At 39.9% G+C, this 18,998-nt stretch overlaps 1 protein-coding gene across 2 annotated transcripts in view; it reads right to left on the bottom strand.

The window, feature by feature from the left end:
- Positions 1–18,998, bottom strand: part of SLAMF6 (SLAM family member 6) — a 70,756-nt gene continuing 51,758 nt past the window's right edge. The window contains exon 8 of one of the 2 annotated variants that reach the window (XM_014848360.3): positions 1–565. In XM_014848360.3, the coding sequence (XP_014703846.1) occupies positions 536–565 (30 nt within the window). In that variant the 3' untranslated portion in view covers positions 1–535. Of the gene's footprint in view, positions 566–16,862; positions 18,236–18,998 lie in introns of those variants that run through there. The other variant, XM_044758252.2, reaches the window with a different exon arrangement.

Genomic DNA, 18,998 nt, shown 5'->3' on the forward strand with positions numbered 1-18,998 from the left:
CCTGGATCAGAGACAAAGGACTTTATTACTCATGGCCCAACAGACAGCAAAAGCTTCATGTTTGCATTGGTACCCCTTGCCTCCAAGTCCCATTGGATGATACAGAGAAGTCCAGGTGGATGCTTTGCATGCAGTAGGTTCCTGTCACCGCTGAGGAACTCTGAACTTAGGAAATCCCCATATTTTAAAGGACATTTACATGGGACACAAATATCTTCACATTCTGACCATTTCATATAGTTCTTTCCCAGACTTCCTTTTCACCAATCTTCAAATATCGTTTTTCTTTTAAGTGTCTGACCAGGTAGCCAGCCTGTTAGTTACTGTTCATGAGTCATGTAGATACATACCTCAGGCATCTCCTTCCAATCAAAGTGGATGACTAGATGTGCTTCTCAAAGTTCTGCCCACTGGAGAGGTTTTCTTTCACCCACTTTGAAGCCACCACTGAGTGGAGTTGTAGTGGAGAGGCCGTACGCTTCTGTTTGGAGCTGGCGTAGTGTGCAGCTCTAGGTCCACACCTTCTCTTCCTCCATTAATTGTTCACAGGGACTTGACCCTGAGGCTGCAGGTGTGGAAAGAGGGAAGAGATGGAAAAGCATTTGAACGGTTACTACGCCACCTGCTTATGCAGCTTACTGTGCATTCTGCACCTGTTCAGGCCCAGTCTGCTATATTCCACTTGTGTTTTATAAGGATTGATGTGAGTCACATTTAATTTTATACTTGGTGGTTCAGTTAACACCCAGCTCACGATGGGCAGTTGCGCTGTGTTTGGTGTCCCATGGTAGACATTCAGTCTCAACCAGCTCCCAGAAGCAAGCCAGGAACTGCTTTTCAAATGGAGAAAGGACGTCAGCACAAGGAGCCACCAGCTTATGCCAAATCTCTAGGGATCTCCAAGGCTCCCAAGGAGGGGGCAATCAATCTAAATTTGATTACAAATGAATGCAGGAGTTTCAGGCCTAACTCTGTTTTGTAAAAAAGGTAAAAATGACAAAAAGATCTAATTATAATTTTAAAAGCCTGGGAGAAATTCTTTTGAACCAAGCTTTAGAAAGTTTTAACATTGCTTAATAGAATAAAAACAAGAAAATTAAATTTAAATTAGATTTTACTTACACTTCTAATCAAAATGAACCTTGCAATGAACAAAATTATTTTGTGAATTTGGGGTTAAGTTATGGCTACTTCTTTTTCCTTGCTTGCAACAGCATGAAACAAAAATGCAAACATGGCATGTTCATTAATTGAAAACTTTGCGTTTCTGTTTTAACAAAAAACTGATTATATGAAACTATCTAAATTCCTTATACTTGTCCTATAGGTCAAATACCTATCTATTATTTGAAAGTATGTAAATCTAAATATAGATAATTATAACTACGTTGAGTTATAATTTAAATAAGTGGTATATGTGTAAATAGAAACAATAGTGTATCTCTCTCTCTCTCTCTATATGTCTCTCTCTCTATCTATATATCCGCCCTGGGTTCCTGGCACAGAACACCTGAAACCTTGCAGTCTCCTAAGTGATAAGAGCACTAGGAGCATCTTTTGTTCTAATATTTGGTCTATGACCCAGACTCCTGACACAAAGTTCTTAAATCCTTTGGAATTTCCTGGGTGACAGCAGTGTCTTTTGTTCTAATGAGGTGACTCTGGGTGGGCTCCTGGATGGTTCCTGGATGGGGCCTGGTCACCAGAAAGACCAAGCCAAGATTAGAAGCTTGGAATTTTCAGCCCCCCGACCCCCATTCTCCAAAGAGGGAGAGGGGCTGGAAATGGAGTTAATGACTGATCATGCCCACATGATGAAGCCTCCTTAACAATCCCAAAAGTATGGGGGTTCGGACAGCTGATTGGTGAACATATCCATGTATCGGGAAGGTGATGCACACCAGTTCCACAGGGACAGAAGCTCCTGTGCTTGGGAACCTCCTGGACCTTTCCCTATGGATCTCTTCATCTGTATCCTTTATGACATCTTTTATTATGTAATAAGCTGATAAATGTAAGTAAGTGTTTCCTTGAGTTCTATGAGCCATTCTTGGGAATTATTGAACCCAAGGAAAGGGTCATGGGAACCCGAATTTATAGCCAGGTATGGGTGACAACCTAGGACTTGTGATTGGCATCTGAAGTGGGGGCAGTCTCATGGGACTGAGCCTTTAACTGTGGGATCCAACGCTAACTCCAGGTAGATAGTGTCAGAGCTGAATCGAATTGTAGGTCACCGGCTGGAGTCATGGAGAATTGCTTGACGTGTGGAAAACCCACACGAGTGGTGTCGGAAGTGAAGTATCGTGAATGTGGTAGTAATGTGAGAGTAAAAGAGAAACATACAGGAGGAGAATATTTTTCCTTACAAAGGTGTACTGAATTTAAAAAAATGTACAAAATTCAGGTGGGAGGACCCAGCAGCTGAGAGAGAGGAAAATTCGCCTCTGATTTTGTGGGCTATGCTCAGTGTGAGGTAGTTAAGAGCCTTTTTGTTTGTTTGTTTGTTCCGTGTATCCTGCCCAGGTGGCAAAACATTGCCTCACCAGAGTGAGTATTCTTCTCACAATTAACATTTAGACTGACTCTGGCTATCTTTTGAGAACTTCATTAATTGTAAAAACAGGAGTTTCTCTCTTCTGGATGAGCGACTATTTCTCAAGTTCTTTTCTTGCTTTCTGTTTTGGTTGTCATAAAATGGTTAGTGTGGTTAATAACACAGCGGGGCTATGGGCCTTTTTCTATTCAGAGGTATCTTTGTTCTTATCTTTATCAACTGACCATATTCCCCTGGCAATTCTGTCAAATATGGCTCTTCTCTAAAATCAGATTACACATTCAGAATTCTTAGGAACTAGTACGGTGTTTTGTTTTCTTTTTCTTGCACCCAGGGTGCAAGGTGAGGGCAGAGTGGGGACCGTTGGCACAGTCCATCCTGTTTCCGTGGCAAATACCTCCTGCTTCCTATTTATTTTTTAATGTTCTATAGAGAAATAGCACACTTGAAATTAAAAAGAAAAAAGAGTTTCAGAGTAGAAAAGCCAAGCTGTCTGCTGGCTCTGCTGAGGCAGAAATCCACGGGGGTCTGAGCAGCTTGCGGCTCTGTCTGAAAAGGGACTTTGCACACTCAGGGGCTGCTGCTCCTGGTAGCCTGGAAGTCTCTGCTGATCGAGCTCACTGGCACAGCTGGGTTCCCTGGAAAGGTGACTTGGCATTTGTTTTAGACCCCTCTTTGGACTTTGGCACTTTCCCTGAATCAGGGGGTTCGATCGGTTGACCTCTAGATGGCTTTTTGAAAGGACTTATTCTCTTGAGTTCAAGAATTTCAGTCTTGCCCTGGCAGGTTGGAGTTAGGAAGAGTATGGTTTAATTCTCTGTTGAGAAACTCAGGTGTTGCGTTCACACCTGACCCTGCAAGGAAGGCAGTGGAGGGTCTATCCTAACTCCTGTAGCTGCTTTGCCTTCAGCGGCGTCAAGGTGATAGCATTGCCTTTGTGATATATGATAATGGACTAACGTGGACATGTAAGAGGATAAAAATGGTAACAGTCATAGTGCTTGCATGGAATCTTGTGCTTTTTCAAAAGATATTCACATAATTTTCCTTTTGCATCTTTCTGAAACCCTCTAAAAAATATGACAGAAGAGAATGAAACCCAATAACATGACTAACACTCATCAGTTATTTGCAAAGTGCCAGGCATTGCACTAAGCTATTTATATACACTGTTAGAACTGCTTCATTTAAATTCATGTGTACATATCATAACAACTCTACAAGATAGGTAGGTACTACTGCTACAGCTGCTTTACAGATGAGGGAATCAGTGCCTGAATAAGTTATCAGGTCACAAGCATGCAGTTCATAAGTGGCAGGGCTGGGATTCAAAGCCAGATCTGCGTGTTTCCAGAACCCCAGCACTTAACCACTAGTCTACACTGCTACTTAATAGAAACAGAGGTAAAGGATCCTGTGTGGTCTTAGAACCCAGGCTGGAACCAAATTACTCATCTTGGAACTAGGTTTCCTGACTCCTATCCAATGCATCTTTCTTTCTTTTTTCTTTTCTTTTTTTTTTTGCTAAGGAAGATTTGCCCTGAGCTAACTTCTGTGCCAATATTCCTCTATTTTTTTGCATGTGGGACACCTCCACAGTGTGGTTAGTGAGTGGAGTAGGTCCACACCTGGGATTCAGACCCATAAACCCAGGCAGCTGAAGCAGAGCGTGGGAAACTTTAACCATTGGCCATGGGGCCGGGCCCTCTTTTTTCATTTTTTATTGTGAAATATATCATACATGAATCATATTGCATAAACACACACACATATATTTTATATTGAGCCATGTGAAATTGTCAATATTTGACACATAAAAATGACAATTTTGTGATTTAATATAGTATATACTATTTAATAAACTAGTTTAAAGTTAAAGCAAACCCAAGTATAACCACCATCCAATTTAAAGAACAGAACATAGCGCTCTGTGTGCCCCTCTCAGTCACATGTCCCTTCCCCCCGCCCAGGTAACACTATCTCGAATTTTGTGAGAATTGCTTCTTTTTATAGTTTAACAACTGTTAAACCTTAGAGATGTTGGCATCCCTAGAGAATATGGTTTACCTTTACTTGTTTACATCTTTTTATAAATGGATCATACCGCAGGTGCTCTTTTGTGACTTGCTTTTTTCATTCATTCTTGTTCGTGAGATTGAGTTAGATTGATGCATGCAGCTACAGTTTTCTTGGTTGTTGGTGTATAATATTCCATTATATGACTAAATCACAGTTTGCTTATCCATTCTACTGTTGAGGAGCATTCGAGCTGTTTCTGGGTTTGAGGTGATAAGCACGACGCTTCTAGAAATATTCTTACATGGTTCTCCTGGTGCAGGTGGCGGGAGTCCCTCCACGTCTAGGACTGTACACTTTGGGTAGAATTAGTGAGTGGAAGATGAGACTAAACTATTGATAGCAAATTACTCTGGCCCTGCAGGTATAACTTATACTGAGTTTGCATTGCTCCATTGCCCTCTCTTACACTTGGTATTCTCAGACCTTAATATTTTTGTCATTTGAGATGTGTAACGGTACTTCCTTGTGGTTTTATTTTGCATTTCTTTCATTGGTAAAGCGGTTGAACTATTTCTCATATCTCCATTGACCATTTGGATTTCCCCTTTGCCTTTTGGGGAATGCCCGTTTACGCCTTTTGCCTCTATTTTATTTTATTGGCTCCCTCTCTCTCATATGTGTATTCATAGGAATTCATGATACGTTTCTGGATATTAGTCCTTTGTCACTTACACGTCGTAATATCTACTCCCAGTTTGTGGCTTGGCTTTTCACTTTCCTTATGATTTTTGAAGTGAACAGATTAAAAAATTTTTAATGTATGATTATGATTAGTGCTTTTGTGTCTTTTTTAAAGAAATCCTTTCTATGCCAAGATCACGAAGATATTCTCCTAGATTGTCTTTTAAAATCTTTATATTTTGCATCTTACTTTCAGGTCTTTCATACTCCTGGAATTGAGTTTTGTGTATGGTGTCAGAGAAGGAGAGGTTCAGTTGTTCCAGTGTGATTTATTTAAAAAATCCATCCTTTTCCCGCTGACATGTACCATCACCTCTGTTATATGTCACTTTTTCATCGCTTCTTCCAGTCTGGGTGACTAAAGCCCTCTGTTCAAATTTGAGAAGGATGGAATTACTAACTTTGTGTACCTGTTCTTTCCTCTTTCCATTTATTGTTTCCATGTGGTTATTTTACAGATGTAGTATTATGAAAATACTAACGTACAATCAGTGTTGAGTATCTCTTAACTTCCTTGAGTCAGTTCCAGGCCGACTGCCCCATTCATGAAGGCTTGTAAGTTCTCCTGGATGGCGTGTCCCCATCTGCTGCCCTGCCCAAGTCACGCTGATCAGAGCTACATGCGTGGTGACTCTTGTCAATAGCTGACTCTCAGGCTTTGGTACTTTGAGGAGAACAAAGGGATAATTCAAGTCATCAAGCAAAGAATTAAGGTAGTGAACCAGAGGAGCCCTGCCCGCAGAAGTTATGTAACAACTTCCAAGGCCCTGGAAGCAAGAAAACCTGGGTCCTTGCTGTAACTATTTACTGTGTGACCTTAGGGTGACCTCAGTTTTCTTATTTTGGGGACTACATGAACTCCAGTGACTCTTTCACTTAAATTCATCTTTCTTTGTGACCATGTGTATCTACACATATGTAGATTTTAGTTTCTTTTTCTACGGCTCCAGTTTCTTTTGCAGTGCCTACTTGGAGGGAGAGCTTACTAAATACCTGATTTCTTATCCATTTGAGGAGAACAGCACTGACACACCCAGCGAGGAACTGGAAAGGAAGTCTCCTAGGTGGTGAGAGTTGGTGAGAAGTCTATGAGAAAGAGTGAAGGCCCATCCGGTCTGTTTCCTGGGTCACAATAAAGCTCTGTAACCGTACATGTGCCTCTTTGAAACTGTTTCCTTCACTTGCAAAGGAGGACACTAATACCTATCTCATTTGCTTTATAAACCTTTTGGGAAGATCAAATGAGATATTACAAATACAAATAATACAGCATTTTTTTAAATGGAAGCAGTTATATATACATTCACTGGGTTCCCACTCTGATCCGGCATAAACAAATAACACATGATGCCAGCCCTCATGGAGTTCGCAGTCCAGAACTTCCACAGAGACAACATGCTATAGTGGAAAGAACTCCAGAATGGAAACAAGAAGCCCTGCTTCCTGGTGTTGTACTTGTTGTGTGACCTTGAACAAGTCTTCTAACTTCCCTGAACCTGAGCTTTTTATTTGTAAAATGACTCAGGAAAAAATAAACCACACAGTTGATAACATCTCTTCTAAATTTCCCTGATTCTACATCCTTGGACAAACCACTATTCCTCATCTTTTTTGCCTCCTTAAAAGATATTATGAGGGTCAAGCAAGATTTGAGAAAGGACTTTGAAATCTTAATGGGCCGTACAAATATAATGTGTGGTTATTACTTTCCCCCCTCTGCCCCATACTTGGTGTGAGTGAGTTTCAGGATCAGCTATGTAATTTGCATGGCCTGTTGTGAAACTGGTGGACAGATAGCCATTCATGATTAGGTAGCTAATAACTAAGGTTATTTTTTCAGGCTGTTATTAATTGTGGCTTTTAGTTATTTGCCCACCCATTGTTAGCTATGCTGCTTATTCTTAAAAGTCACGTAGGTAAGCAATATATTACCAGACTCCCACTGGGTTCCATATAGATAACATCTCTGATGTTTGGGTCACCATGGTACTGGGCGTTTAAGTTGTTTTTCAGGAACTGAGAGTCAAGTCCTTGCCCAGTACGAGTTGGTTGAGACCACTGACCCGTCAACTGGGCCTGTGCGAGTGTCTGATAGGTCACCCTTTGACATTAGGGGGGCTGAAAACTCCACCCTCAGATCATGCTAATGCCACCATTTTGTGAACATGCGTCCTATGAAGAGCCATGAAGCTTGACCATGTTTGCACAGATCATTGATCACCTCACTTTTCCTTACCTCCAATCATCTATCCCCACACTTCAGACTAGCCTGCCCCTTTATCCCATAAATATCCCTAATTCTTATTTTTGGGGAGGCGGATTTGAGGCTTATTCTCCCATTTCCTCACTCAGCTGCCTTGCAAGTAAACCCTTTCTCTGCTGCAAAACTTGTTGTCTTGGTGATCGATATACTGCACAGTGGGCAAAACAGGCCTGGTTCAGTAACAGTTGCAAGAAGAAAACAGAGCCTCCTATTAAAAAAATTATTAAGAATTGCAGGAGGGCAACAGCAGAGTATTAAACCCAATGCAAGGACCTTCTAGGTGTGTGATCGGACAGGTGATAAGCCCATAAAACCAGCCCCGATGGTTTGGTAATTTCACAGCATCCAACACATCTGCTCTCCTTGCATCCTTTGGTGGTTTACGGGATTATGACCCCTCCACCAGTCTTTTTACTTGTCCAGTGCAACACACAAGAACCAGTCAGGCAAGTTATTACCTACCTAGAAGAAAGTGAGGAAATTCATGGGATGGGGTAACATACGCAAATGTAAGTAATCTTAATGTTAGTTTCATATTTAATTACACAGCTGCGTTTTTGATCTACTTTACTGACAGGTCCTTTTGACTTGGTCGACTTTAGAATTCTGCCTTGAAATGGTTTTATACAGTCCCTTGCACTTTTCTGCTGGTGTCACCTAACCTTTTCCTCTGTTGTTTCTAGTCCTCTACCCCAGACATGCTCCATAGCCATCCTGCAGCTCCAGCCCATAGCCCAGTGCTGTGCTCAGTTCCCTCAGCCTGCTCTTCTACTTTAAGGCTTGCAGGCTTCTTTCACCTCAGCTTTCTTTTTGAATCTTAAGTGCCTAAGGAGAATTCGTTTTAAACTTTTCTTGGGTAACTTCCTTAGATACTAATTTAATTCTCCGTCCCAGAGATTCTTAACTTTTTCCTATAACAGAGATACTTTTTGTTTTTACAATCTTAAGACTGCTGGAGTTGAGAATTACTGAAGTTATTGAGCTGAAGGTTAGGGCATATGGGAGCTGGCCTATGTAAGGGCTCAGTGCTTTAAAGGAACTAATAAGTGCAATAAATAGACCTGGCCAAGGATGAAATGGGTTGTTAAATAAGATAACCACTTAATTATCACTGAATGTTGTCTAAATATGTTGGATAACTACCCACCAGATGTGTCACAGAGGCATTTGAACATGGGTGGGAGTTTGAGCTCGATGCTCTTCAGAGCTTTGTAACTCTGAAAGTCTGGGATTCTGTGTCTCAAATTTCTTACCAGATTACTCCTCCTCTTCTACCTTTTTTCAGTCTCTTAAATTTCAAATGGGCATGAGGATCTTTTTGGGGTGATGGAATGTTCTAAAATTAGACTGTGATAATGTTTGCACAACTTGTAAATTTACAAAAGATCATTGAACTGTACACTGTACACTTACAATGGATGAATTTATGGTATGTAAATTATACCTCAATAAATCTGTTTTTAAAAAGTCTTTTAAGGCTATACGTGTCATATTTTAAAACAAGGTGCTTATTTTACGTTATACGTTATGTATGTTTGAAGTATATGCTAAGAATTGGGATATTTTTAAGAGACTAGATAGTCAAATAAGAAGTTAAATTTAATGCTTGGAAAATTATCTACGATACATTAAAATGATGTAAACTTAAAAAAAGAATATGAATTACAACTAAAGCTATTGACTTATTCTTTTAAAAATTATTTAGTTAGTTTTAAATTTACATACTGCGAAATTCATTCCTTGTGGTATATCATTCTGTGGGTTTTCACAAATGCATACAGTCATATAACTAACACCACATTCAAGGTACAGAAAAGTTCCATCACGCTAAAAATTCCCTTGTGGTACCCATTTGTAGTCAACCCCTCTTCCCACCCTCAAACTCTAGCAACCACTTTCTCTTCTCTTTCCCTTTGGCTTTGCCTTTTCAAGGACATTATATGATATATAAATTTTGAAAACATTTTGAAACAACAATTACCCATTTTAATTTTTTTAAAAATTGAGGTATAATTGACATGTAACATTGGTGTAATGCCACCATTTTGTGAACATGTGTTCCTATGAAGAGCCAGGAAGCTTACATGGCTCTTACATGGCTCTTACATGAGGCTTACATGTTATTATTACAACATAATAATTTGATATTTGCATATATTGCAAAATGATCACCACAGTAAGTCTAGTTAACATCAATCATCATACATAGTTACAAATTTTTTTCTTGTGATGAGAACTTTTAATATTTACTCCCTTAGCAACTTTCAAATATGTAATGCAGTATTATTAACTACAGTCACCATGCTATACGTTACATTACATCCCCGTGACTTATTTATTTTACAAGTGGAAACTGGTACCTTTTGACCACCTTAAGCCATTTCACTCACTCTCCATTCCCCACCTCTGGCAACTGCTTATCTGTTCTCTGTATCTATGAGTTCAGTTTTCTTTTTGTTTTTCTTTTTTTTAGATTCCACATATAAGTGGGATTATGCAGCATTTGTCTTTCTCTGTCTGACTTATTTCACTTAGCATAATGCCCTCAAAGTTTATCCATGTTGTCAAATTTAAATTTTTAAATTATAAAAATAATGGCTATTTCGGGGTTGTGGGAATTTCCCTGCTGATAACTAGTCAGATTGAAAAGGGTGTGATAGTCACAGACAGGATGAGATTAGTCTGTTTTTAGTTACACTCATAGAATCACACACGGCTGGGACTGGGAGAGGTTTCAGAGTCATTTAAACAACACCCTAACTATAAATATGCAGAAACTGAGGTCCAGAAGAGAATTGTGAGTCTCAAGCTTATGTAACCAGTTGCAGAGCTGCCCTAAAACTCCATTTCTTAAGAGTCAGCTTCAGTGTGCTTTCAACTAGTATATACCGTGATTTTTTACTATTGGTTTTGTCTGACTCTCAGTTCTAGCATAAATTCCACCTCTTTGTACTTCCTCTGCCACATCCCTGATTGCTGATGATCAGAACAATATGTGGCAAATATCACTAACACTGGAAAAGGATGGTTTTGGAAAACCATCACATTAAATTAATTACAATTCCTAACTCTCTGCATCATGAAACTGTAAGTCACTCGCTAATATTTATTTGATGGTTATTCATTCCTCTATTAGGTCAAATGCCCAAGGGAAAACACACAATCCAGAATCAAGTCATTTTGAAAGGTGAGAACTGGAAGGACCTGTGGAGATCAATTAGATGGTTCTGAGGCATCCTTAAGCATCTCTAGAGTCCCCACCTGGAGCACCTCAGCAGAGGGGTAAGAAAAGGGATCGAACAGTAGGTGTGCTGCCTTTTCTAATTAAATCATCTGGTATCATTATCATTTAACATTTCTTCCTTTAACATTTCTTGTAGTACTGATCTGCTGGTTATGAATTTTTTCAGCTTTTGTACGTCTGAAAAAGTCTGTATTTCAGCTTTGTGTTTGAAGGCTGTTTTCAATGGGTATAGAATTCTAGGTTGACAATTTTTGTCCCTCATTCTCAAGATGTTGCTTCACTGTCTTCTGGCTTGCATTGTTTCCAATGAGAAGTCTGCTGTCATTCTTATCTTTATTCCTCTGTACATAACGCCTTTTTTCTCTGGCTGCTTTTAAGCTTTTCTCTTTATCACTGGTTTTAAGCAACTTGATTATGATGTACCTTGGCAAAGTTTTCTGAAGTTTCTTGTGTTTGGGATTTATTGAGCTTCTTGGATCTATGGGTTTATAATTTCGTGAAACTTGGAAAGTTTGACCATTATTTCTCTGAATTTTTTGCCCCTCCCCTTTTCCTGAACTCTAATTACATGTATATTGGTCCATTTGAAATTACATGAAAGGTCAATGATTTTTGGTTATTTTGTTCTCAGTCTTTTCTCTTTCATTTTGAATAGTTTCTATTGCTATGTCTTCAAGTTCACTAATCTTTTCTTGTGCAATGTCTCATGAGTTCTTAATTCCACATAGTGAATTTTTGGGTATCAGACATTGTATTTTTTATCACTGGAAGTTCAATTTGGGTCTGTTTCATATCTTCCCTGTTTCTCCTTAATGCTCACATTTTCTTCTACCTTCTTGGACATTTAGAATATGTTTATAATAGTATTTAAATGTCATTTCCTACTCCTTTTATCATCTGTGTCATTTTTTAGTTCTGTTTCCAAGTTTCACGAAATTATATATTTATTTGTTTTTGTCCTCATTATGGGTCATATTTTCCTGCCTCTTTGCATGTCTGATAATTTTTTATTGGGTATTGGATATTGTGAATTTTAGGTTATTGGAAATTTTTGTATTCTTTTAAATAATTTTGAGTTGTGTGTGCAGTTAATTTACTTCCATTCTTTTATTCTTCTTAAAAATATCTTTATTTTGCCTATCTTTTTTTTTGAAAGATATTTTCTCCAGATAGAATTTTAGATTTAGTGTTTTTTATTTCAATATTTTAAAGATGTTGTTTGTCTGCTGGCTTGCAAATTTTTTTTACTAGAAGGCTGCAATAATTCTTATCTTTCGTCTCCTGTATGTAGTGTTCCTTTTCCCCCTGGCTTCTTTTAAGATTTTCTTTTTATCACCAGTTTTCAATAATTGGGTTATGATATTACTTGGTGTGGTTTTTATGTGTATCTTGCTTGGGGTTCATTGAGCTTCTTGGATCTGTGAGTTTATAGTTTCATCAAATTTGGAATATTTTTGGCCATCATTCCTTGAAATATTTCTCTGCTCCTCTCTCATTGAGTCTCTGATTACATTTATTTTTATACTGGTTAATAGTGCCACAATCCACTGAGGTACTGTCCTTGTCTCTTTTTTAAGTGTTTTTTTTCTCTCTGTTGTTCACTTTGGATGGTTTCTATTACTGTCATCAAGTTTACTGAACATTTCTTTTGCAACTGTTAGGCCCAGCTAGTGAATTGTCACATCAGATATTGTATTTTTCAACTTTATAGTTTCCATTTGGTTATTTTCTGTTTCTTCCATTTCTTTCCACATGAACACAATAAGGAGAGAAGTGAAAGATATAGAAAAGAAGCAAATGCAACTTGTGCTTAAAAAATTTTTTTTTTTAATTGAGCTAGCCACAAAAGTTCACCAGTCAGATCTTTTGTTGCAGGAAGCCTAATTGGTTGATGGCCCCAGCAGTATGCTCTGAACCCATCATTATGTTCATACTGAAGCCACACTTTTCACAGGCTGCTCCTAGTCAAAACTGGATGTGATACGAATACTAATGCAAGCTTTTTTCTGCAAGATGCAGACTCCTCTAATGGGTGACTTTGGCTTGAGGACTCAGCCTAGCTGAAACTTTCTTAGAACTGCACAGCAGTCTGAGACTCTATTAATGCAATCCTTCTTTCTTTTTTCTCTTTTTCCTAAGGGTCAGATCTACATCATGGTCTGAGGGTCTCTCCACTTCCCCAGCACCTTCTTCTTTTGCTGTCATAGACATTTCCTCCAATAAATCTTTGGCATCTTATTTCTTGGAGGATCTCAACTACTATAGTTATTATTATCATTATTTTATTTTTATTTGCGGTCAGTATAGGATTTCATTTAAATAACAGTTTCCAGATCTAAAAGTGTTAGAGAACTGGTGATCTATTTTACATCATTTATGGTTGAGCCCTGGTAGGCTGGTGGTTAAGACTCAATACTGTCACTGCCATGGGCTGGGTTTTTTTCCTGGTCTAGGAACCACCCCATCCATCTGTTGGTTGTCACACTGTGGTGGTTGCATGTTACTGTGATGCTGAAAGCAATATCACTGCTATTTCAGATACCAGCAGGGTCACCCATGATGGACAGGATTCAGCAGAGCTTCCAGACTAAGACAGACTGGGAAGAAGGAGCTGACTACCCACTCTTGAAAAAATGGCCTTGAAAACACTATGAATAGCAGTGGAGCCTTGTCTGATATAGTGCCAAAAGATGAAAGGATGGTGCAAAAAGACGTTGCAGGGTTCTATTCTGCTGTACACAGGATTGCTAGGAGTAGGAATTGACTCATTGGCACTAAAAACAATAGTTGGACTGAAGCTCAGTTGTTTCTTTTGAGCATTGAGTTGCAAACCTAAATCAACCTATATTTTGGCAATAGTCAGGCCATAGAGGCTTAGTTTTTCGTCTGGTGACCTGAGGCCCTAGACAAAGAATCAGGAGCCCTGACACTATACTAACTCCTTTTTGGTACTAGACAAGTGACTTAACTCCTCTAAGCTTATTAAAGGAGTTGGGCTGGCTCATCTATATAGATTCTGTAACTCTAAAATGTAATTTTATGGGTTAGTAAACTTAAGTAATTTACCTGACCAATTATCCAAAAATTTCTTAGGGAATGTCTGGATTGGATTCTTTTCCTAATAGCCAACTAATGGCCCAAGACTTTTCTTGCATTGAACTGTCCTTAACAAAATACCTTGATAAACCACTCACGGTACAGGATGTGATCTGAGGACGTGGATTTCAGGACCAATACAGTGAAAAAAGTGGCAGAACTCTTTGGCATACAAAAGAGAAGGAATTTAGTTTTTTTAAAATAATTTTTAATTTGTAAATTTAATTATTTTATTGAGGTAGTATTCGTTTATAACACTGAGTGATTTCAGGCGTGCATTGTTATATTTCAGTTTCTGTATAGAGTGCATCCTGTTTACTACCAATAGTCTAGTTTTTATCCATCACTATGCATATGTGTCCCTTTACCCCTTGGAAGGAACTTAATTTTGATTCCAGGAGGAAACAGGAAAGAGAAGAAAGAAAGAAAAAAGCAAGGAAAAAGAGTGAAGCCATCAAAAGAGTCTAAAACTATGGGGCTGGCCTGATGGTGTAGTGGTTAAGTCTGTGTGTTTCATTTCAGCAGTGCGGGGTTCGCAGGCCTGGATCCTGGGCGCGGACCTACACGCTGCTTATCAAGCCATGCTGTGGCAGGCATCCCACATATAAAATAGAGGAAGACTGGCACAGATGTTAGCTCAGGGCCAATCTTTCTCAGCAAAAAGAGGAGGATTAGTGGCAGATGTTAGCTCAGGGCTGATCTTCCTCACCAAAAATAAAAAAAGTATAAAATTAGAGAGATACGTAGGGGGGACGTTCCTGGGGGTAGAATAGGAAAAGGGCTTTTAAGGCTAGATCTCTAACATTTAATTGGAAGTTTTTTTTGCTGTATTAATTAGCCTTATGTTTGAAAGTGACGTAAACCCAATGCAAAGAAGCTTAAATAAAAAAGAGATCTTAGTGACTTGCAAAGTTTGGAAAGATACCAGGAGAGTTTGTAGCATCTAAGGAGAGTTACAGAAACCAAAGCTGCAGGAACTGGAACCAGAAACTTGAATTAACATTGCTGGATCTCTCTCCTCTCCCTTCTACCCTCCCTTCCTTCTTTTCCCATCTTGCTCATCTCTGTGACTCTGTTTCTCTTTCCATGTTGACTTTACTCTTTCCTACTGAACACAGGACTTTGCCTTGTGGCAGGAAACATGGTTATTGCAGGACTCAGCTCAGCAAGCACAGAAAGAGAGTTTTTTTTGTGCCCATATGCCTATAAAAATTCCAGGGACGTGTTCTCATTAGGCCTGCTTGGATTACATGTCCATTCCTGGGACAAATCATGAATGCCAGTGAAATAGGGCACTATAAATGCCTTACGCAGATCATGTGATGACATTTTTGCCTAGGGGGAAAGGGTCTATTACCAGAAGAATAGGATGGAAATGCTTGTAGGGAAGATAAAAATAATACTTGCCACTTCGTTTTGCTTCAGTGTAAACCAATCCCTTTTCCAAAAATTCTCCATACAATCAAAAGATTCTTCTAACGATGCAACAGCTTTGTGTAAATGAGGCTTTTCAGGTGGAAATTTTGGAAAGAATCCTGAGCCTCACGTAGGTTTAAGGTAGAAGGAAATACAAACAGGTGGCCAAATGATCAATAAACTGAACTAATTTAGCAGAAGCAGGAATTTGGAGCCAGAAGTGACCATGAGAGCAACGCCATGAAAAGGGCATTGTATTGGCAAAGGATGTAGAATGGAGGTTTGAGTCCATCGTATGTACTCCTGTGATCTGGAATGGGGCAAATTAAAGATTGTTGGCCATTTTTCCCATGGGGTATATTTGTAGGTTCTTCAAAAATTCCTCTGCTGGTAATCTTTAACTGCAATTCCTGTGATGTGGGTGATGCCTCTTATTTGATTGGCTGGTTTTAGCTTCAACTCTCAAGGCTGAATTTCCCAAAGTTTCTCATGGGAGACCTTTATGGAGTGACAAACTTTCAAACTGGCTCCAGGTTAACTCCATCTTGGAAAGCCTATGTCCGGTCTAGGGAAGCATTCCTACATTCCTGTGCCACTATCTTGGATGGTCTGTCTTCTTTCTTTCTCTGCTCCGTGGCCTCAGGCCCATGTATCCACAGCCTCTCTTTATAGTCCTTATATACCCCAAATTCCAGAGGACACATGTCCCTCTGAAGATCTGCCATTTATGGTTTTATTAAAGCCCATCTGACTGGTTTGAGGTGAGGGGGAAGTCCCCTTCTCCCCTGCTGTGTAGAACACAGCATTCCCACAGTTCTTTCCAAAGAAATTCTGTCCTTCCCCTTCTCTTCAACTTTAACTCCTGATATAGGTGACATGTTGAGGGCCACAAAGCCAACTTTTGGTCATTTCCTTTGTAAATTCCTGAAAAAGTGAGCAAGCTTGTTATCGCCCAAGGTAGGGTCATCTGCTCGTCTCAAGAAATGCCAATAGTCAGGAGGCAAGGTGGTAGGAGCAAAAGGGTTTCTTTATTACAGCTTGCTAGCAAGAGGGAAGATGGCCAACTAATATCCGAAAGAATCATCTTACAGAACAAAGACTATAGGCCAGTTATATAGGGGCTGGTTTCTAGGTCGGGGGAGGTGGTTGGTTTCTGGGTCAGGGCAGACATCCGGTCTTAGTTCCTGATAGTTCTTTTGTTTTACTGGATATGCATCAGAGACCAGAGCAACACCCCATACCCTGATCTTTCAGTCATCATTGACGATGGCTATCAGTATAGGCTCTGCCCAAGAGTCATCACATTCCTAGAGAACTCAAAAGGACAAAGTTATCATCTTATCGCAGCTGAGAGGAGCCATAAAATCTACAGAGTGTGTCTGGGTTAGTAAATCAGAGCTTATTTAAAGTTAAAATGTGGTTTCTTTTCTACAATATGGCTTCCCTTATGTCAACCTTGTGTTGAGCTGGTATCACGCTTAGTAATGTGGGAAGAGCTTAGCATCTATTGTTTTATTTTTGGTTTTGGAGACTTAGCCCAAACTGAAAAAGAAAGAATTCCATTTTAAGCATCTTTTATACATGCATTATCCCACTTAAACATTTGGGTGTATTGGTCCCATTTTACACAGTGAAAACTGAGGTTTGGAAAGTTTATGTGACTTGTTTGAGATCATATAGATAGTAAGGGGCAGAGATAAAATCTGAACCGAGATCTTTCTGACACCACAGTTTATTCTCTTTCCACTTTAGAACTTTTAATTGATTACCAGGGAGGCCTAGAGTCTTGTGGTTAGTGCTCTGAATCAAGCCTGGGAAGCCTTGATCAAGGACTGGTGTGTCTGACTCACCATCATGTTCTTAGTCCCTTCACCTCCGTGTTTGAGTTTTCCTTTATGTAAGCTGTGGAACATAATAGTAACTTTTTTTTTTTTTTACTCCTTCCCAACAGACCTGTGTTGGTGGTGAGGTTTGAAGGTGGGTGGGTAGGAAAAGAACTCATAGAACTAAGGTATATTGAACACACACTGCTATGTATGTCCGGGCAGACTCTGTGATAGACTCTTTACATCGACTATTTGATCTAATCAGAATTGATTAAAAATGTTTAGCCACTGGTACAGCACGGTCAGTGACCAATCAGGATAACACTGGCCAGTAACAGTCATTTGGCTGTGCCTGCAAGGCCTGCCTGAGTACGGCCTTGAGGAAACAGGCTTAGGGAGGTTGAGCAGCTCATGGAGGTCAAAGAGCCAGTGAAGAGGGGACAGATGCTCTCAGGGTTGTCCCACAACAGAGCCCCTGCTCCTTCCAGCTGCTTGAACAAACACTGCAGAGGACAGTGGCTGCCCAGGGTAGAGCTGATATTATTCTCAGATGTAGGGACTGTGATGTTGTTAGGAAAAAGGTAAACAAAGCTAAGAAGTTTTGTTTTATGGTTCTTCTTTCACAGGAAGACTGTTTTGCTCTTTTCTCTTATCTTCTCTTTCTCAGGCCTCTGGTGGACTGAGAGTAGTTCAGTTATGAGCCTCCAAATCATAGGCTCTGACTTTTACTTCCTCTCCTTGTGACAGCACTTCCCAGTCAAGATACATTTAAAATACTGAGAGCGACACAAACGGAAAAAAGAAAGAAAGAAGGATGGGAGGAGGGCGAGCAGAGAGAGAGAGACGGTGAAGGAAGGAAGGAAAAAAGAAAGAGAGCAAGCAAGCAAGCATTTAGACTAGGGCTAGGTCCAGGGCTTATATCTACAGTTTAATCAGATAGGCTTACAGCCACCGACCGGAAAGTTTGCAAATTCAGAAGTCATTTCTGGCTCTCTAACGGCTTTCAACATCAAAGGGCTTCAGAGTCCCCAGCATATTCACCTGGCACTAGGGCTGTGGTGTGGCTTCATGACCTGAGAGGGGAGGTAAGCATGGAAAGTAGACTCAACAATTTCTTTCTTTTTATTTTGAGGGAGATTAGCCCTGAGCTAACATCTGCCACCAATTCTCCTCTTTTTGCTGAGGAAGACTGGCCCTGAGCTAACATCCGTGCCCATCTTCCTCTACTTTATATGTGGGATGCCTGCCACAGCATGGCTTGACATGACGCATAGGTCAGCACCCAGGATCCGAACCCTCCAGCCCAGGCCACTGAAGTGGAACATGTGAACTTAACTGCTGCACCATTGCCCCCTCAACAATTTCTTGTGGAAAAACCAAGGACAAACAGGAAGAATTAAAATAGGAAATGACTCATAAATGTAGAAGGGGGTGCTCCCTTCACCTTTATTATCCCCCGCACAGACAGGAGTGTTTCCATTAGCTTGGTTTTAGGATTTTTTCCCTCAACAGCTCAGACTCTCCTAACTCCCTCCTATGAGGGAAATTCAGGTTTTCTGAAGTCCCTGCCTTCTTCTTTCACTGACTTCTCTTAAGCATCTTTATACTGAATCCTTGTGTTCAGTATTTGCTGTGAAAGAAAACAGGGTCAGAGATTCGTAAATGCATTTTAAAAAAACACCAGCAGCAGTTGCAAATTTTGTGGGCGTGGTAAAACTCATCTGATAAACGGAAGTCTCTAGGGTTTAGAAAAGCTCCTCAATAGGCCTCTTTTGTTCAGATCTAGGCTCCAGACTGTGTGACTGTGACTGTGATAAAGAGTTTAACTTGATCTGT

This window comes from Equus asinus, chromosome 25 (genome assembly GCF_041296235.1).
Source record: "Equus asinus isolate D_3611 breed Donkey chromosome 25, EquAss-T2T_v2, whole genome shotgun sequence".
NCBI lineage: Eukaryota > Metazoa > Chordata > Mammalia > Perissodactyla > Equidae > Equus > Equus asinus.